This window comes from Ursus americanus, chromosome 10, assembly GCF_024610735.1.
Source record: "Ursus americanus isolate L20-20 chromosome 10, mUrsAme1.1.p, whole genome shotgun sequence".
Classification (NCBI taxonomy): Eukaryota; Metazoa; Chordata; class Mammalia; order Carnivora; family Ursidae; genus Ursus; species Ursus americanus.
This window is the reverse complement of record NC_142136.1, coordinates 51,196,711-51,218,051: the sequence shown is the minus strand read 5'-3', so window position 1 is coordinate 51,218,051 and position 21,341 is coordinate 51,196,711. Positions and strand designations below refer to the sequence as shown.

The 21,341-nt window shown below is 44.6% G+C and overlaps 1 protein-coding gene across 1 annotated transcript in view; it reads right to left on the bottom strand.

Annotated features, from left to right (window-relative positions):
- The window catches only part of TNFSF11 (TNF superfamily member 11), a 30,607-nt gene extending 10,052 nt beyond the window's left edge, over nucleotides 1-20,555 (bottom strand). Inside the window, exons 1-2 of the mRNA XM_045811051.2 lie at nucleotides 20,150-20,555; nucleotides 13,846-14,013 (exon numbers count right to left, since the gene is read on the bottom strand). Of these exons, the coding sequence (XP_045667007.1) occupies nucleotides 13,846-14,013; nucleotides 20,150-20,380 (399 nt within the window). The 5' untranslated portion in view covers nucleotides 20,381-20,555. The remainder of the gene's footprint in view (nucleotides 1-13,845; nucleotides 14,014-20,149) is intronic.
- Nucleotides 20,556-21,341: the final 786 nt, after the last annotated feature.

The window sequence follows — 21,341 nt, the reverse complement described above, 5'->3', positions numbered from 1 at the left end:
TTTTTTCTTCCCCTCTGCCTGTCAAGAAATCTCTAGGGGGTTTTTTCCTCCCTGAAGTAGGAAGTCTGAAAGGAGGCTTATCTTCACTGGGGATCTGACTGCGGAGTACCTGCAGGTTGCCTGGAAAATCTGACAAAAAAGAGCCTTGATATCAGGAAATATGGTCTCAGAATTCCCAGGGTCTTCAGAAAACAGGCTCAGAACTGGCTGAGTCAGGTTCAGGGGTTGGCTGGTGAGCCCAAACCAGGGCCTGCAGACGCTGGGCACGAGGGCCATCACGTCCCCAAATGTGACTCTGCCAAGTCCACTCCACACCGCGGGAGCTGCTCCGTTCTGTCATTCTTCTCAAAGAACAGATACTTTGCTATGTATATACCAAGCACGGATCTTTCTCGAATGCCCCCCTCATATTTTTAATTTTCAAGGTGATAGGAAACCCTTCTGAAGGGGTACTGAAACTTCACCCCAACTCGCAATTCCATTTATTTTCTAAGCAGCACATTTACACTGATTTTCATCCACTCTAGTCCTCTACTTCTGTCACACTAATTAGAGTGTCTTAAAATGTACAGTTCTTTACTCCCAAATCTTATCATTCAGACATTGCTTCTGGTTTCTTTGAATTCAAAAAGTTCTGATCATCTCATCTGGGGAAAACACTACAAAGGATATCCCAACTCTTTTCCTCTGAACAAATTATTCAGATGAAAGGGATCTTTTTTAGAATATTATGTGTGTTTATCTTATTTTAAATCCAGCTGTTAAGTTGTGTTTCTTTTTTTAAAAAAAAGGAAAAGTTAACTCTCCGAATATTCATCCTGTGCATATGTGGTCTACGATCACAAAGAAGGATGGGTAGCTGTGACACGCCTCCCCACACACAGCCTTTAGCACGAGCCAGAAACAGTTTCCAAGGTGAAAAAGCTGGGCAGGGAGTTTTTTTTGTGTGCAATTTTGTCTAAGGTCTTCTCTAAGAGCCACAAAAGAACCCGATGTCTGCTCCTCAGGGAGACCAGCGATCTGCCTTCTCAGAACACAGCACGCTTAGCATCTGCTACATGCAGGGGACAAAAAGAATTGCCCCCTGGTTTCTACAAACCACCCATGACAACTAGGATCATTACCTACATAAGTTACTAAGAAAACTCACATGAATGAAGGAATTTATTTTATGGTCACACTGTAACAAGTAGGTTTTTCAGCAAAATTATGCATTTTTAGATAAGCATAATTTGGGCCTCAATTATCACAGCCTCATTTAACCCTTCAAAACAAAAAGGAAAAGCGAACTACTGGTAGGCAGCCAAAGAAACTGCGGCCAATGCAAGGAAACAAGAAACCCTCTGACATACTGCCACCTAGTGGACGCTGTCCAACATTGACGAGCCTGGGATGCCGCAGCCAGGCTTGCAGATTGGAAACTGCTCCGGCCCCCGCTCCGGAGTCTAAAAACAATAGAGCTGAGGAAATTTCACAACATTTTTTAATCTTCTCATGTGGCATTTTCCTATTTAGACTGCACTAACGTTTCATCTTTGCTGTCAGAGTACATCTGAACAGACAAGAAAACAACCGATATAATTTTTTTTTCAATTTTGACTTTTATTTCACTCATAGAAAAATGTTGTGATTTCACAATTTCTCCGCCAGGAAAGAAAGCACACAAAAGATGGATGTGATTGTGTAACTGTGGTCTCTAGGATTGCTTCTTTTCAACTTCTCCCGAACTCAACATCCAAGGAGCACAATACCCAGAGTGTGGTAGGGTAAACTGGAAGAGTGCAGACCGGGTCTTCCGTCTGTTGGCACAGGCTCTTTGAAACATCTTCTAAAATATTTTAGGGTCTTTCACCAAACATAGGGAGGTGGGAGACATCTCAGACCTGGCTCAATTTTGATAAATCAAAGCCACTTAGGAGAGATTGTACTCTATAAGAATAAATACAAACACCTCTGAGTATTTTCCACTCCTTTGGGGAGTTCTGAAAATTCTGCTCCAGGTAATTTCAACATTTACAGCACATGTTAAGCCTGCTTTTGCAAACTCAATTGGACAACTGCCCCAAACAAGACTTTGATAGCCTTCCAATTCAACATCGAATGCTATTAAAATGGTCTTATTGGCTTGATTGCAGTGTTTTATTATCTTACAAAAGGACAGAGGGAGATTTAAGCTCCCACTGAGGACATTCCTATCTGCAAAAATTTCCCGAAAAGGTCAGGTTGCTGGAGGTTGGGCTTCTGAGACTGAAGATCCCACCTGTGCATTGTGACGTGAATTGTGTGATCTATGTGGTGCCTGTCAGTCATAGCATAGAAGAAGCAATTTGTACAGCCAGATGCTTGGCAAACCACTGGCACAAGCTCAGAGCTGGGTTCTCAGGTGGCTGCCTCCCTCCCCTGTACCCGCAGCAGCTGCAGGGACATCTGGCTGGTTGAACAAGGATTTAACACCCCGTTTGCCAGATATAATACAGGGTTCATACACTTGTTAACATATGTAATGCATTCATTTTAACATCTTAATGATACTCTTCCTGTAATTCTTCTCCAACCAAGTCACAAGAATAGTGTATTCATCAGGCGAGTTAACACATGAATGCCACACGTGGGTTGTTTCGGAAAATGAAGAGCCATTTCCCATTCCTGCAGAGAAGTCCTGCCGACTTCCACCTCCTGAACAGCTCAGAGAGCCATCCCCTCCTCTCCGCCAAGGACAACTGCCTTCCTGCCTTCCAGCTCTCATCGTTTCTCCTTAGGATTACAATAATAGCCTCCTACCTCCTCTCCCAGTCTCTTGCTGTCCCCAAACTGACCCACGGCTGCCGGAGCGTCCGAAAGGACATGGAGAAGCACATTCCTTCTCCTCTGACAATCCTCCAGGAGCCACCCACAGGCTTCAGGAGCAAGTACACATTCCTCACCTGCGCTTAGAAGGCCCTGCAAGATGTCCTGGTTACTGCTGCAGGCTCTCTTGCTGTTCCTCCACTGAGCCCCCAAACCCCACCGCTGAGGCCCCTGTGGGACACCCCAGGTGCCAGCCCCACAGAGCTATTTAGAGTCAGTATGCTGCCCTCTGGTTCGTACCGACTTTGGCCCCGAGTGCTCTCTCAGACAGATGTCCTGCTGTCTTATCAGTAGCTCGTCTGTATTTGTAAAGATTTTATTTGCTTGGTATTCTTGGTTTACAAGGCACAGAAAGCATCCCCACCCGCAGAAGGAATACCCAGGTGTTGTGCAGCAACTAAAGAGACAGAATTAATATAGATGTCTCAGCCTCTTGCTTTCCTCCCTCCCCTAAAGCTCACACTAACCTTCTAATCCACAGGATATGGGGGAACACTTTACAGGCACCAGGATGAAGATGGGAACCCCATAGTTCCTTACGAACTGTCCGTGGTACAGTTCAAAATAGCCTCAAAGCAAAGAACTTTGAGAGCAGGATCCATGGAGCATGCTGTCACCTAAATACAGGTTATGAAGGGGTCTAGCAGAGCCTGGGTTTCTCAACCCACAGGCCTCCAGGGCACCAGGACAGGAAAGGAGCACCAGGGAGGGGGAAGGGCAGCTCCTGGCCATCCCCACAGGGGGTGGGGGCGGGGTGGGGAGCAAGAGGAGGAGGACTGTGTCCCGTGGTCCAGTGGCCCAGCTAGCAGCAGGGAGGGGAGCCGGTGGATAGGGCACTGGGCCCACTAATCCTGAAAGGAAGAGCCATCTCTGATTCATTCGCAACTCTACATTTTGATTCTTAAAATTCTTTATTTCTTAATATAGGCTACTGATTTACAGAATTCACCCAAAGTTTTCTCAATATGGATTCTATGCACATCCCATACCCTCAGCACCCCACCTCTTAACCCCCTAATTTGTTTGCCTCCTAACTAAATCAGCCACCACCATCCGATGACCACTTCTGGACATTTCTCGGTGAAGAACTTTACCAAGATGTGCATTGGTCTCCCCCTCCCACCCAAGCACCGTCACCGGGGGCTCATTTCTCTCAAAAGAAGTCTGCTGATTGGAAAAGACAGGTCTTTGCAAACAGAAAATGTACTCTCCCCACCAAAGGGCTGAAGAAGCGCGTGCCCTTGTTTTCCTAGAACAGAGTGATGTTTCCTGGCAGCCTGCTGGCTGTGCTGGGAAGAGAAAATTAGTTTTTATTGTTTAACCTTCCTGGTTTAAATGAGGAACCTTCTGCCACAGTTAAGGGTCCCCTAGAGTTTTCATGAAGTAGCCTTATGACAGCAGTATTAGTCTTCATAAAGAGCCCAATCTCAAAATGGCTTGCACTATAGTACTCATTTAAAAAGTCTCATCTAAGGGCCTGGCAGGGTAACTGCTGTGTGACATCTTGGGTGAGGCTATTTACCCTGTCTCTGCTTTCTTCTGCCACTTGAAACAATAATGCCACCTTACACTGGCAGAGCTTTGACATTCGCAGAGCCTTGTGGCCTCTGAAGAGGGCTAACCCTCACAGACCCTCCCCCAAAGTCCTGGACTGCTAGGACTATGACTCCAAGCAGAACAGAGGTACCAGGCCAGCCACTGTGGACAAAGGAGGCCAGAGAGGAAGGGGCAGGGTGGTCAGTCAGGGTCGTCCAGCCTCAAGATCCTTTAATGTGTTCATGCCCCAAAGGCAGAAAACCACTCCCCCAACCAAGAAGCAGGACAAGCATCACAGTTGGGAACGACCTCAGCCCTGTTGTGAATCTTTCTGAGCATGTGGAATGTGGCTAGCGGCTGGCAAGAGCAAACAAATAGCCCCCTCATGACAGCAAGAGCAGAGATGAGCAGAGCTCACTCACTCCTTAAACTGGTTCTTCGAACTTTCACTGAGCACCTACTGTGTGCCTGTGACTGGGGAGAAAAACTAAACAAAAGCTCACATTTGAGGGAGTCAGCCCCACACCAAGCTCCTGCAATGGAGGCCCTGAATGACAGGAGGGAATAAAGAAGCTCTGAGCATGTACAGGAGAAGCTTCTAACCCAAAGGTGGACAGGCAGGCAACAGTGGGGGCCTCCTCTGGGAAGTAATGCCTGAGCTGAATTTTGAAAGACAGAGAACCAACTACACAGGAAAGGCCTGGAGTAACATCTAAAGGACCACACATAAACACCTGTCTTTCATTCACCCATCCATGCATTCCAGAAAGTGTTCTGATGGCTGCTGGGGGGTCAGGCATCCTATGGGGTGCTGAGGGTGTTGTGTTTCCAGGAGAGAGATCATCTTTGCCCTCACTGTGCTTCGGATCACAGCAGGGTAGCCGAGAGGGGAAGGGCTCAGCCAGGTTAGGGAACTTGTAGCATTTTACTGTGGTGGGGCCCCTGGGCACAAGCTTGGTGGGTGATGGAATGGCACGCAAGGTAATGAGCCTGGAGAGGCAGGGGTTGGAATGACGGTTTCCAGAGCACAAAAGATTCTGTGTTATGTGTTCAGCAGCTCAGACTTTGTCCTGTTGGTTCCAGGGGTCCACTGAAGGATTATTTAAGTAGGAAAGTAAGGGACACACTCAGATTCGCATTTTCAGAAGTCACTGAGCTGTGGAGAGGATGGACTAGAGGCAGTGAGACCACAGACAGGGTGGTCACCTGCAGTGACCCAGGCAAGAGACGATGCCGGTAACACCCGCATGAAGGTGACGACAGTGGGGACCAGGTAGAGAGAAGCAGTTGAAGGTTTTGTGAGGAAGTAGAATTCACGGGATGGGGGCCAAGTAAAGAGTTAATGACGGAGAGCATGAGACGATCTTCTGGCTTCTGGGTGGGGTGATGGAGATGATGGTATGGTCCTTCACCACAAAAGCGTTCGAGCAGATAAGAAGCAGGAATAGGCAACTGGGAGGAAGAGGTTCTGAGCTCACCAAAACTTTCTGATGAATATGAGCCCCCTGATTTATAGTTCTCCTGATCATATTTACCCCCACCACCCAGAGCTCTCGAAGGGCGAAGCTTGGGGGCTAGGGCAGCACCCTAGGGATGAGGAAGTGATGTGGGAACAGACCTCTCTCAGACCCTGAATCTCAAAAGGTTCAAGCAAACATTTGTCCCATCACCTTAGCTGCAGACCGCTCTCTGCAACTTTCAAAACCCACATTTCCATACCACAGCCAGCTCCTAGTCTTTCCATCCACCACTTAAACTCTCGGAAGGCTTCCCTGCATTCCGCTGGTTCTCACATCTTCTTAGGATGCTTAGCACACCTCCTTGGTCCCAGGTGCTATCTCCATTCCCACCCTGAAGCCTTCCTTTAAAGACAGACCAGTCCTTCTTGGAGAGGATTTCTTTTTTTTTTTTTTTTAAGATTTTTATTTATTTATTTGACTGAGAGAGACAGCAAGAGAGAGAACACAAGCAGGGGGAGTGGGAGAGGGAGAAGCAGGCTTCCCGCTGAGCAGGGAGCCCGATGCGGAGCTCGATCCCAGGACGCTGGGATCATGACCTGAGCCGAAGGCAGACACTTAACGACTGAGCCACCCAGGCGTCCCCTCAGAGAGGATTTCTGAAATCACAAAGTGTGCTCCTGAATTACCAAATCTTTGTGACCAATCTGGTTTATTTACTTATTTTTTAAGCAAGGTCTCCAAAGCATTCCTAAGATGAAGCAGGTTTGGGAAACACCTTTCTAGGGAGCATCACTCATTCCAGTTCCACAGGCTCTATTCCTCCTAGGATGAGCCACTCTGTGGGGAGCAATCCAATCTATCCTTTGCCACCTTCCCTTCCAGCCAAGGACCCCGAGTTTTATTCACTCCTAAAATTGTAGGTCAAGATCCCAAGCCACACAATTAGATACTCTCTTCCAGGAATATCTTTCCTTATCTCTGTTTCTTTAAGACTGTCAATCCAAAATATCTTTTCTTCCATCCTGGGACACTTCTAGCACACAGATAAGCCCACCTCTGATGATGCCACTCACTGTTATTTCCCTCTTGCAAACCCTCCTACCTTTTGCCCTGGGCCTCCCTGGGATTGAGCACATCACAGCCAATAGCCTACCGTTGGGCCAAAGGCAGTAGATGGCCTTGGTTTTGTTGGAAAATTCTGCAGGTCTTACTTCAGCTTTCCCATAAAGGCGGTTTCATAAATGGTAAATATGATTGGGGTTGATTGAATTGCAGTTCCCAAAACTGTTATGGCGCAGATGAAATCCCATTGGAAAACCACTACATGACTAACATCTTGATTTGGGAACACCAGTGCCCCCAAACCCCAAGTTTCCTTGTGGGTTTACAAGAAACTTTCTTGGGATATATACTCATATACAAAGGCAAAGTGATAATGAATGGGGTTTAATTTTTCCCCTTGTGTTTGTTATGTATGTATTTAACTAAAAAGCAAGTAAGAAATAATGGCATATGACAGCTCTATGATGACAATTTCATAAGCAGTTAAGATCTACTCAAATTTTAGTTGATTTCTTACATACTTTAGTTTTAAAAATGGGAATAGGGGCCCTGGGTGGCACAGCGGTTAAGCGTCTGCCTTCCGCTCAGGGCGTGATCCTGGTGTTGTGGGATCGAGCCCCACATCAGGCTCCTCCGCTGTGAGCCTGCTTCTTCCTCTCCCACTCCCCCTGCTTGTGTTCCCTCTCTCGCTGGCTGTCTCTCTCTGTCAAATAAACAAATAAAATCTTTAAAAAATAATAAAATAAAAAAATAAAAATAAAAAATAAAAATGGGAATAGCCTTCTTGTAATAACCGACATCAGAATTCTAAAGGATCAGCTCTCTATATGGAGAACACAATCACTTAATCTGACAAACTTTTTGGCTTTAAATTAATGTTCTTGAATCCATAAAACCTACTAAAAACTGTGCAGGCGACAAAGTTCATGCAGGCATCACAGATGTGGAGATATATATGCCTAAACAAACCTTTGAAAGTTCCTTAATAAAATGCATGCTGTTAAAGCCACTTTTAAATTTCTCTCTCTCCTGGAATCCAAATAATACTAAAGTACTTTAACTTTCAGAAAACAAAATCTGAGCCGTTCAAATTTTTCACAGACTTATATATTCACAAAGTTAACTCTGCTCAGATAGTGAGCCTACTTTCCTGCCTCACCAGGGTTTAGTGAGTATTGGAAACTGGTCACTGTCCCCCCTTCCTCAAGCCTTGGTGCAAATGGTTGCTTAGCTAGAGATACTAGTGTGCAGCCTCGCTTACAGCCGGGCGTGGTCCTATGAGTAACTCCCAGCCAAGAGGATGCTGCCAGAATCGATCGTGTCTCAGCCCCCAGGTACCACTCTCGGCCTTTTCTCTCCCTTTCTCTGTCTGGAAACGGCAACAAATGGAAAAGCCAACTTGGCCCAAGAGATGGAAGGTATGGAAGGTATGGAAGGTACCCGTTGAGGATGGAGGAGCCTCCCTGCTAGCCCTGGACGGCTTGCCCCCGGATTATTGCACGGGAGAGGAAAAACTCCGCCTTACTCAGTTCACGAATGAGGGTTCTCTGTTACAGCAGCACGGACTGTGCCAAATAACAGTGACTAATTCCTTAGGGATCAAAGCGTTGACTATCTTTGGGTACACCGTTCTTAATATAAGGAGACGGTTTTAATTTACACTGTGACTCCTGTAGGAGAGGAGATCAAATGTGCACTGATCCCCAGGGAATAAAACAAGAATTCCAGGTGAGAATTAATTGTTCAATAATGATGGCTCTGGTTTTACTCCCCATTTTCCACTAAGCCTTTGGAGGCTCAGAGGCTTCCTGCCTCCAGGAAATGCTTAGTCAAGAATATGCCAACAAAAGATAGTTATTCGTAGTCATTATCATCTTTGGCTTTTCATATTCTGTAGTGAAACTGCACAGACCAGAGGAAAACATGCCTAAAGGGAGAAGTCTGGGTGGAGATAACTTTCAACAAAAATTATCCATACTTTTGTATCTGTGCTGAGGCCTTACTGCCTGAGGCTACAATATTAATAATTATCGATAAGAACATTGGTGAAGATGTCAGATCAACGAGAAGCAGGCTACTAACACTCTGGCTTTATGAGTTGGTTGATGACCTACGTTTATTTAAGAATATTAGTTCACAGAGTTCCATAAGTCATCAATCATTTATTTGTTCTTTTCTTTCATTCTTGAGTCACAAAAACATTGTAAAAGCTAATATTTAAAAATCCGTATGCATGTGAATCTTCATGCTGCCCTCCCACACCCTGGGGGGTCAACTTGAATGCACTGAACATCGCCCATCCATCTCTCTCCTCCACGTCATTCTTTCAAATACTTTTCATAGTAAGTTTCAGGAAGTTTTTGTACTCAACGTGAAATCAACAACCGGGCATACTAAAATCACCCCGAGTCACAGCCCGGAGTGCTCAGTATGTATATTTAGTGCCTACACACATGGTTTTCCACTAAGACTGACCAAGGGATCTAAGGGCCAAGTGCCCCTGCTCAGGGCCTGAGCTCACCACTCCACTCTTCAGGCTAGCAGAGGCCAGAGAGGCTGCCAAAGCTGGAAACAAGAATTGCTTTATAAATTGGACACCATATTTGTACTAGTGTTTTCTTTATTGTCATAGACTGTTATGATAGACTTTGTAAATTGTGGTTGGTAGGGTTGGATCACTAAGAGGCTTTCAGAGTTCTGTGCTAAAGGGGAAAAAAAGCCAAGAAAGCCCAGCCACAAACAAAAAAAGAGGGGGAAAAACAGCATTACTTGTCTGACCAAAGACGGGCTGGGTAAACACCACTCTTTGCACACATATAATGTAATATTGTGCTTATGTCTAGCATTTGTTACCACGGGATGGGTTTGATCTTTCAATAATGATTGCAACCTCACATGTAATTTTGTTTTACGGGTTCACTCAATATCTATATTAGAACTAAAACTAAGATACGAACCTACTTATGAATGCCTGATACATCCATTCTATTTTCAGCATTGGCAAGAGAAATGAGAAATCTGATTATTTTGGCAAGATTTAGAGAATGTCATATTAACCAATAATTCTCATCAAAGGATAACACAGCTGGCAAATCACTCTTTGGCAAGGGTAAGAAAAGAGTAAGTCCTTGGGTACTGGAGAAGTTATGGCAACGTGCCCAGCACGGTATGCGTGCTTATTAAACATGGCTTGATTCTAATGATAAGGTATGGATAATTCTCGTCTCCTTCCTAAAGTTCCTCTTGTCTGGGGGAAGAAATGGCATCTTCTACCTCCAAACACACAAGGGTACATCACGACCACTCCTTACTCCCAAGGGTTGCCTGTGTGTAATCTTATTACCCACGAACAATGGGTAAAATCTTAGAGCCCAACAACACAAAAATGTGCTATTAGCAAAATAAAGTTCTCATCCTGTGAGTCATACCATTCTGTAAATATAATTAAAACGGTGTGCCTCTAATGAGAAGAGTTGATTATTCTTGTCTTTCTCCTCTGGCTGGCCAGGTACTGAATCTCTTAAAACGAGTGTTGCTTTTTTGGAACGCGGCACCAAGTCTGCAACACGTTCCTAAAATAGGGCAAATTCTGCCATTCTTGCTCATTTTAAGTACAAACTGGTCTGTCAGTCCTATGTAGACGGTCACTTAGAAAGGTCAAAGGAAATGGGACAGTGAGCATGTGTTAAGTTCTGATCGGGCAGGAAGGGGTGGAAACTGAGGTAACGGAAGGTGTGAGACCGGAGCAGTGATCGGCCACTAATACTCCCGCCAGCTGGGATCTGTCTTCACTTAGGACATGAAGGAAGGCTACTACTTTTTAAAAATAGTAAACAAATCCTCCCAGTACCATTTTTGAGTCTATGCCCACTTATTTAAAATAATGTTATATTGTACTAAATTGCACACACACACACACACACACACACACTCACACACAACCGATAAAATCTACTCTAAGGTGTTTGGTCTCCCACGGATCAGGACTTTGCATAGTTACGTCTTTACCTTGTCAATGCCTCTGTAGAATTTTCTAGTATTATCTCTATAAGCTTTGTACGTGCCTTGTTAAGTTTATTTTTAGGGCTGTTTAAAAAATATGAATTGAATTTTTCATTTGTGTTTCCTAGTTGTTGTTTGAAATGGGGACAGCTAGTGATTATTACCTACTAATTTTTACAAACTGATTGATTTTGCTTGCAGCCTTTTAGTTCTTTCAAGTTTACCCAAGTATACAATTATATCACATGCAAATTTTGCCTTCTCCATATATGTGTATGTATATATACATATATTTTCTTATTTTATTCTCTTGTACGATTGCATTAGCTAGTGTATTCCGAACAATGTTAAATAATGTGGGGGACACTAGGCATCTTTGTTGTGTCCCTGACTTTAAGAAAATGTTTCTGTTTCTCATCATTAGCTAACTTTTAGTTTGCGGTATTTAGAAAAACATCAGGAGGGGCGCCTGGGTGGCACAGCGGTTAAGCGTCTGCCTTCGGCTCAGGGCGTGATCCCGGCGTTACGGGATCGAGCCCCACATCAGGTTCCTCCGCTATGAGCCTGCTTCTTCCTCTCCCACTCCCCCTGCTTGTGCTCCCTCTCTCGCTGGCTGTCTCTATCCCTGTCAAATAAATAAATAAAATCTTAAAAAAAAAAAAAAAAAAAACATCAGGAACCCATCTGGTTCTGTTTTCTAATGGATTTTAAACATCAGAAATAAATTTGAAATTTTGTCAATCACTTCTTTAATATCTACGAGATGCTAATGTTTTTCTCTTTTGACCTGCTAAGATGAACCACTTTTGCATTCGCCTAAATAAATGTTAATGGTGTCTGTTTTTCTTAATACTTTTTTGTTTTCAAAATTATCTTGGCTGATCCCATTCTTCCAGAAAAAAACTTGAAGGATAATTCTTAAGAACCAAGAGACCTGTGAAATTAAAAGCTTATCTCTTCATTGTAAGGAGATACAATATGGGTCAATTCACACAGAAAATTAGGAGACAGTCACTTACCTAACCACAATTACCTTAACTAGGGGTTCCGTTTTTAACTAATAGATTATCTCTAGTACATGTAAATCATTGTTTATAGATAGATTGCCCAACATTTGAGAGATGGGATAAAAAATCAGACCAATGAAAATGAAACATAAAACAAAATAATAAAAAGAATAGATTAGCAGAGTTGCTGTTTCCATAGTTCAAAAATTACAATATATCCCAGAGGGGAGGGGGGTGGGGGAATGGGATAGACTGGTGATGGGTAGTAAGGAGGGCACGTATTGCATGGTGCACTGGGTGTTATATGCAACTAATGAATCATCGAACTTTACATCAAAAAATAAATAAATAAATAAATAAATAAATAAATAAATAAACAAAAATTACAATATAAGATAAAAAGATCAAATTAAGCCCACGCTTTAAAATATGTGTCTACTGCATAAAGCCAAGCACCTATACATTAATTATAACAAAAATGTAGTATTACCAGTGTGCTCTTATAGATATTAGAGCAATATGTGTTTCATTGATTCTCTGATGCATTTTTTTTTACATTTTAGTAACTCTGAAATTACGATGCAAACAGAATCTATGATGATCATGTTTAATATATTTTTCATGATTTTATTTATTTATTCATTAGAGACAGAGAAAGAGACAGAGGGAGAGGAAGAAGCAGACTCCCGGCTGAGCAGGGAGCCCGCTGTGGGACTCGATCCCAGGACCCTGAGATCATGACCTGAGCCAAAGGCAGATGCTTAACCAACTGAGCCACCCAGGTGCCCCTGTGTTTAATATTTCTGTCAACATTTCTTTCTTTCTTTGTGATGCATGAAAAAATGATGTAAGTTGAAAATTGGTGGTATCTTAGATTTGACAAAATACAGCAAATAGCAACTTAATGGGTTATACAAAACAGCTTCATCTCCCTACCTCTACCTCCCACACATATCCTCTTTTTTTAATTGCTATTATTATCTGTGGATTTTTTAAAAAATTGACTAAATTAAAATGCAATTTAGATTTAAGGAGTTTGACAACTTTAGGGTTTACCCTAAGATGATCAGAGATAGCCCAGGGAGCTGCAAACTAGAGGCTGGGATACACGGGCGGATGCAGGAATCCACACAGCTGTGCACGCGAGTACGTGACGTGCGCAGGCAGGGACGCACCGGAGTCCCTCGGTTCTACCCAGTGTTTGGTGGAGTCCGTAAGTAAAATAATCCCACGGCTGCAAAATTCTCAAGTGACTTTATTCAGAGAAGTAGAACACGCAGTGATTCATTGCAATGTTTCTCACTTGGCGCTGTCGGTATAAGAGAAGTCACTGGCCTCCCCCACCCCATCTCCTCCCTGCTCACTCAGCTCTCCTGGAAAATGAGAAGATGGACACAGAGCTTCCACCTTGCCAACCACATCACTCCCTGCACTGCTTGCTTACCTCCTCACCACAGATGACAATGGCCCAGTTACAAGTATTCTTAACAGAGTCCTGGATCAACAGATAGGGAATAAATAGGAGACCCTACCGTTACAAAACCAAAGGTACAGGAAATAGCAGTGAGTCCTATAAACTGAAGGAATGGTTTCTAGGGCAGGGAATTCACACCAGCAAACTGATCCATTGACTACCACAAACTATCTTTGTCCTCCTTCAATGTATGAATTTAAATGACTCCTCTTTAAAAAAGAAAAGAAAAAGGAAAGAAAAGAAAGGAAGGAATATGTGCGTGAACGTCTCTGGCCACCATAATAAGACACTACCAACTTCAAAAGGATTCTATTAATCTCTTTAAAAAATTCTCTTTAGCTCTTTTACAAATTATTAAAATGAAAAAGAACAAAGTCAACAGCACTCAGCCAGTATTAATTTTCGGTATTAGCAGGGCCAGTGCGGGCCCTTGACTTATATCCTCGTGTGGACTCACCTTTTGTACAGCTGCTCGGAAGGCCTGTTTAATGCTCTTACACGAATCAGGTATTAGTTTTGTGTCTTGACTCTCCAGAGTTGTGTCTTGCAAATCTGCGTTTTCGTGGAGTTTGAAAATTCTATTAATGCAGTGAGTGTCATCTTCTGATATTCTATTAGGATCCATCTGAGAAAAAAAAGTCAGGACGTAGAGTAATTATCATTGATCATTCTGCAATTTAATAAAGTGTGACTGACTTAAGGACCAAAACAATTCATTCTTGCAAGAGTCTTTATGTCCCCAGCAATTAGGAGTGAGTACAATTACCCTCAAGTTGGTGAAACATTGACTTCTAATTCATTTTTATGAGTAGCTATGATTCACAACACAAGAATACACGTGCCAATCGTGGGGAAATGATCAAAGTCGTCTGCCAACGTGTAAGTCCTCATAGAAGGGAGGAGAGTCGAGGAAAATCACGTGTGGTCAGTGCAGGTAGAGAAAGCTCTCTCTCTTTGAGTCACACCTAGCATGCTACATAGGGTGAGGAAACTCACTTGGGTAGTCAAAGCATGAAGCCTACAAAAACCAGGTGAAATAAACACCATCTTTAGCCACCATGTTTGTCTGGCCTTTTTTTCCTTAATCAATGTATATTGATTTCCTTAATCAATGTATATCAGCCAAAGAAGGGAGGGAGAAATCCATTTCCTAGGGCCCCCCAAAAACCTAAAGCCAGAAGCATAATTTCCCTTTGTGTCGAAACTCTCATCAGTGTTTCTTACCCTGGAGTGGAACGTCTGTCAGGGGGCGATCGTTAGTGTCACATGGGATGAAGAGGGCTGCGTGGGGTGAGCGGGCTGTATGGATACGTGCTGGGGGAAGATGCGAAAACTCCTATAATGCAAAGGGATTGTCCTACCCAAAATAGCCCCGTGGAGTTCTTAGCTGATTGTCTGCATACACATCTCTTTAAGTATTACTCTTTTCTTGAAATTGTCTGCCCCTTCCGTCTGGGGTTCTGATAAGTCCTTGTAGCAGTTTCAACTGCTAAGTCAAGGGTAGAGATAATTAGCTATCAATTGTCTTAATAACAACTGTTTAACTTACTGTCCTCTTCTTTCAAAAACTCAAGTTACCTTGTGTGCATTTGCTCACAAGCAGGTACGGACTGGATGAAGAAAGGAAGAATTTAGAAGTTTCTACTATAAGCTCAGTGAATTAATACCAGGTCTCTCAGTGCCTGGTTTATCTTCTTAAAAGTAATCAAAAGAGATGTGGAGGTTTATTAACCAACCATCAGAAATAAACTAGAAAGTACTCTATCCATATCTGAGATTCTCAAAATGAATGATAACCTTTCAACACATGTACCCTTATTATTTCAGTCTTGCATATGGGAGAGGCGTCCTTCACGAAGCAAAACTTTGCAATCCATATTTATTTTTCATATTTTCTTTAAAATAATCAGTACAAATCAGAATATGTGAGTTTTTATATAAGGAAAGCTTTTCAACCACACTTTATTTTTTTTAAAAAAAGCTCACTTACGCCGCTCAGTTTCCCACAAAATCAGAGAAGCTCGGGCAGCTGATATGAAGGGTCATTGGGTTCAGACCTCAAGAAAGAAGAATCATGCCAAGGCCTCAGTTGGCTCACCACCAGAAAGCTGCCGAGCTACAGGAACAATGCGGTGTTCTCGGGGAAATGCCTGGGGACCCTAAAATTGGTTGAGCTCCAGGCCTGCTGACAGAGTAAGCGCCATCAACCGCGAGCAGCGGTCCGCCATGCTGTCCCTACTCAAAGAACACACTCGAGCACCTGTAGCTGTACATAGCAAATGAACAAATATAGATTTTCGGCTATTAAAATGTCTCGAAATTTCCTTGGACACCAATTTTAATTTTTTTTCCCACAAGCAACAGCAGTTAGTACAAAACTCTTGTGACAATAATAATGGCTAATGATCTTTTGCAGAAAACTGGAATGCAAAGATTTTGTCCCCTCTCTCTTAAAAAGTCTCCAGGCCCCGGTGCCACCCCCAGCCAACTGAACCCACGTCCCTGAGGGTAGGGGCCCACTAAATCTCTCTCCCTAAGGGCTTCAAATGTGCGCTGGAGAACCACTGTTTAGGAAGGTAACACGAGAACTAAAACATGTATAAAAGTCACCAATTGTTTTTCCAAAAGAAATCATGAAAGCGTGGCATAGTTAATTTCGATAAAGTTATTTATTTTGTTTACTTAAAGGCCATATGTTAGAAATGTCTTGTTAACCTGCAACCAAACATCTTTCTTGTTCCAGGGTCTTGTAGCAATGCCTTCCCAAAAATGGAGACCAGGAGAAAAGAGAGGAGTTGAGGAGTGGGGGCCGGCAGACCACACACACCAGTGGGGCCCTCTGCTCTGGTAGTCTCCATGCGGGAAGACCCAGGGCAAGGTGTGGGGCACTCCACCATGCTGGTCCAGTGGCGGAACCAGGACTCTCCTATCCCACACCCTCTCTCCAGACACCAGAGTCGGGCGAGAGAATTTGTATGACTGAAGAAAATGCTACTTTTTAGTCTAGTTTAGCTACTCATTGGATAACTTCCATATTGCGAATTTCTAGCACTGTGACTCATTGAAAAGCCTCAGCAAATTGAACATGCCAGGCACTGGGCTTGACGCTGCCAACGACGTGGTGAGCAAACAGGCAGTCCTTCCCTTCTTGACTTCTTGTACTCCACGGAGGAACCCAGGAGCTCGTCCAAAAAAATCACTGTCGATTGAGTTACAAATGAATTCATTGTACCTAGAAATGTCTGAACATATTCCATAAACCTTGAATATCTGATTTAGAAGGCTTTAAAAATGCATTTATCAGATGATGTAGTTCATATGAAATCAAAGTCTTTAAAACAAACAAGCTTCCTTGAAATGTAATCATTTGTAGGGTTAAATGAGGCAGGATGCTTGACATTTGTGCTACTTTGTTATCTGTTTTTTCAAGCCGGCAGCCTGCACCCCTCCACACCAGAGCTGCAGTGGGGACGGCGCTCCTGTTTGGGTATCAAACAGCCAGGGAGGCTGGTGTGCATGCTGGGGGTTTGGGGGAAGGAGTTCAAAGGGCAACGGAGATTGAGTTTTCTGAAAAGCTTATCTTGTAGCTAAACTCCAAACTTTGAATTTGGTTATATGGATGTTAAAAAAAAAAGACGACGACGAAGGAAAGAAAGAAAGAGAAAGAAAAAACACAAGCATAAATTTTACAAGCTACTTTTTGGAAGGTCTTTTTTTCTTCTTCTTTGCAAACCAAAGTATGAATACTATGTGGTAAATATATAGCACAAACCACACGCTATTTTTTCTTTGGCAAGGTTGGCGGAGGAAGAGCCAATCTACTTTAGATCTAGTACTTTTTTTTTCTTTTCAATCTGGGCACAGGCAATCTGCAAACATTTGGGAGGCTGATTCATTTTTAACTATTAGAACATGAGTTGAGAAGGGGAAACATTTTTTAAAGTCAATGTAATTTTTACACTATTCTGGGCATTCTTCTAAATGCATATAAAACTAAATTAACTGGGTTTTTTTTCTTGAGGAATTACATAGCAACCCCCCCTTTAGACAAAAACAATAAAACTGGCTCTTTTTTCTCATTGGTTTACTATAAACTGCAAACATGTTACTTGATCCTAAATGATTTCATTCCACTTCAGATGCATTCAGACACACCAAGTAGTTGACACTCTCAACTCTTGGAACTAAAAAAAAATATCTCCTATTTGGTACCAACTTCTAATCTAAAGGAGCTGATGTGAGTAAAAATGTTACATTAGTGATGGGTCAAATCGAGTCTATTCTCTCAGCTAGTAGAACTTAAATAGGCCTCTGGCATACATAAAAGTGGAAAGAATTGTAGAATGAACTCCCACAAACCCAACACCAAGCTTCAACAACTCTCAACCACGGCCAATCTTGTTTCATCTATAAGCAACCACTTCCCTACCCCGAACCCTCCCCAGCTATTATTTTGAAACAAATGTCAGACATCATATCATTTCACCTGTACCTACTTCGGAAAGTATGTCTAGATGAGTAGGACTCCTTTAGGTATCAAAAGTAGATACCATATACTCAGTAGAATGCAACCAAATCTAGTGATGTCTTCCTATGAACACATTATTCCTGATACTACTTCTTTCCTAAAGAAGATGCCTCTTTAAAAACGCAGTACAAAAATGGGGTTCGGGAGTAATGGTTAATATATTTGACATCAGTCTTAGAGAAACCCATTCTTCATGGCATTTAAGAAAACTGTACCTATAAAATCTGATGACATGAAATCTACAAATGAAAATTTTCTAGCTAAGCTTACTAATTGGCCTGTTTACTTTGGGGAAAAGGTGTTGAGAGCATCACTATTACTCCTGTAACGTCAAGTCTGCTAAATTATGACAAGTAATCATCAGACGGACCCCCCAGCCTACCAGACCATTAATATTGCTGTGGAGAAGCAGAACGGTCTGTCCTAAGAGCCCAGCATGCCACTCTTTTCTACATGGCCACACCCGTTTCCATGGTTCCCACCAATCTAAGCTGTTCATCTTCCCTGAGCTCATTCATTCCCCACTGCTCTGCCGCTGCTGAACACTCACTTCACTATTACTGCTACGAAAATGCCATATCCCTAAGGTGTTAGAAACGATAAGAAGCAGTAGAGAACAATTGCATCTTCTGTCCTTTTTCTGAATGCTGCTGTCTTGTTTGACTAAGAATTTTAAGTCTTTTGTTACAGGTCCCTCCATTATCGGGCACCATGCGAGGCACATAGTAGGTGGACATTGTATGTTGAGTTAATGATCCTTCACTCACATTCCATAGCACTTAATAGTGTCATCTGCAGTGCGGGCACTCAGTATACACAGACTTTACATGGGAGGAGAACAGTGGGTGGGAAAATGGGTCAACTACTCTTTCTGGACTGCAGCATGGTCTGATGAAAGAAAAATATTTCATCACTTCCATATAGGTGTGTGTAATCTTTGTTGCAAAAGTTGTGTTTTTTTAAGAAAAAATATCTCAATAAAGATTATTTTTGTTAAGATGCAAATACAAGTGTCCTAAAGTATTGCTCATAGTATTTCTACCTTTTTTTAAAGTAGATAATCAAATTTTCTCTATAAAACACAAACAGTGGATAATGAATATTTAACAAAAAACCTATGATTACAAGTAATGGAGTTCAAGGCTCTGGCACATGTCAAAAACCCATACAACCCAAGCAAGTCCATATTGTGATGCATCCAATTTGGTTTAGAAATCACCTTTGAATCTGAAAACCAATGAAGTCCAAACCAGCTCTCTTTTCCCATAAAAAAAAAAAAAATTGCACAGTCAGCCCTCCACTTCCTCTGAGAAAGAGTTCACAGCACCAGACAAGAACATTTGAATGAATCCAACCAACTGCACTGCAATTTCCAAGAAAACACAAGAGCATAAACCACCAGAAAGCATAATATTACAGATTTACCCCTTCCTTTCTACTATCTTTCTCTGCAGTTCCCAGCCCTCTTTCTCGTGTTTTAGGAGTTTAGTTATTTGCTAGATTGTAGCGAGGCTGTGTCAGGGGTGAGAACTTCACCACCGTCACACGCACCTTGCTTCCTTCCGCCCACCTCAGCGGGAAGGCACGGGGTCCTTCCCTCTTTTTGCACTCTGCGCGAGCGAAGCCCCTGTCCCGCAACCAGGCTTCTCTGGTCGCGCTGTGTCACTCGGCCCCGTCTGGCGCCTTGGGCATCTCCACTGGGTGCTGCAGGGGCTGCCTGCAGTGCAAGCACGGCGCGCGACCTTCGGCTCTGCGCTCCTCTCCAGCCCGGCGGCCCGGAGCCCACCTGCAAAGCGGCCAGCCCCAGGAACCAAACACGTCCAGGTGGTGGGCGGGAAGGGAAAGGGTTGCTGCCTAAGCGCTCAATTTTTTTTCCCTAAGTGGTCGTTAAGTTAATTCTCAGATCCAGATTAGAAATGAAAGGGGGTGTAGGGGGAGTGTGCAATCATCCCTTAGAGGTGAACGGCCAATGCTGCGTCGCGGGGGAAATTCAAACGCACCGGGCCAGGCGAGCCGAGCCTCAGCGCGCTGCGGGGCAGGGGCGGGAGCCGAGACCAGAGGCTAGCGCGCCCGGCCCCGCGCCGGGCTGTTCCGGAGCAGGACGCACCCTCTTTAGAGTCACATTCTCCTCCTATATGCAAGATCTGGGGAGCCGAGCCGGGCGGCCGGACTCAGTTTCCCACGAGTGCGGGAGGAACGAGGTGGGCGGACCCCCGGGGAGGCGGGCACTCACCTGGGCTCGGAAGTAGAGGAACAGGGCGACGCTGCAGACCACCTGGCCCAGCCCCAGTCCCAGGAAGGCCACGAACATGGAGCGGGAGGCGGCGGCGGGCTGGTGCGGCGCGGGCGGCGCGGGCGGCGGGGCGGCGTGCAGGGGGCCCTCGTGCGGGGCGCCCGAGCCTCCGCTGCCCATCTCCTCCGAGCCGCGCAGGTACTTGGTGTAGTCTCGGCTGGCGCGGCGCATGGCGCTCGGCCCGCTGGCTGCGGCGCTCGCCTCCCTCGCCGGCTCCCTCCCTTGCTCCTCCGCCCGCGACAGACTCTGAAGACGGCGCGGAGCCGGCGCGGGGCCAGGCGGGCCTCGACGTGCGGCGCTTAGAGCCGGGCGCTGCTCGGGGGGCGCGCGGGCGAGCCGGCAGGGCGCCCGGCTACCCCAACTCTTATAAACCGCGGACGAGGGCTGGTCTCGGGAGCCAATCAGCCCCGGGCGAGGCTGCCTCTTCCACTCCCACCTCTGGCCCTTCTTCCTTCCTTTCCCCTCCCTCGCTTTCTTACTCTCACCGAGCGGCCTCCTCCCCATCAGCGCTCTCAGAGGATAGGGCTGTGGGTCGTTGCAGGGGTGCCAGACGCCGCTTGCTCATCCTCAGCGGCCAGGAGATGGGCCTGGGGAGATGCAGAGGGTGCCTCAGTTAAGGATGAGGATAAAGGTGGCATCACGGACACTGCTCGGGCAGTTAGCATCCCTGAGCTTCAGTTTCTCCCATAGGAGTTCGAAAGTTGGACTGGGTGATCTCTGAAGTCCTTTCCCCTTCCCCTCACCCGGAAAAAAATGCAGCAAGGAATATCTTTCGGGGATCCTGAGGGTGCAGCCTCTATCATGGTTCCCAATATAGATTCCGAATTATTTTGGCAGCCTTAGAAATCCAGAGCCCCCGTCCCAAATCCCTGTTTCTGCACCCTCAAAGTGGCTTGGAGTAGGGCAGGTTTTGACTGTGGGTGCAGAGAGCCTCTAGGCACCAACTCTGACCTGGGAAAAGAAAACAGTACAGAGAGAAGGGGAGGCTCCGGTAGCTTCACGTGTAGGGCCATATATTACGTTCCGACAGGGTTCCTCACATGCTATTCCCACTGCTTGACACTGATTTTCCTTCAGTACCTAAAGATAAGAGGGGTGTATGTCAAGATGTAGGGAGCCCCAGGAGATCATA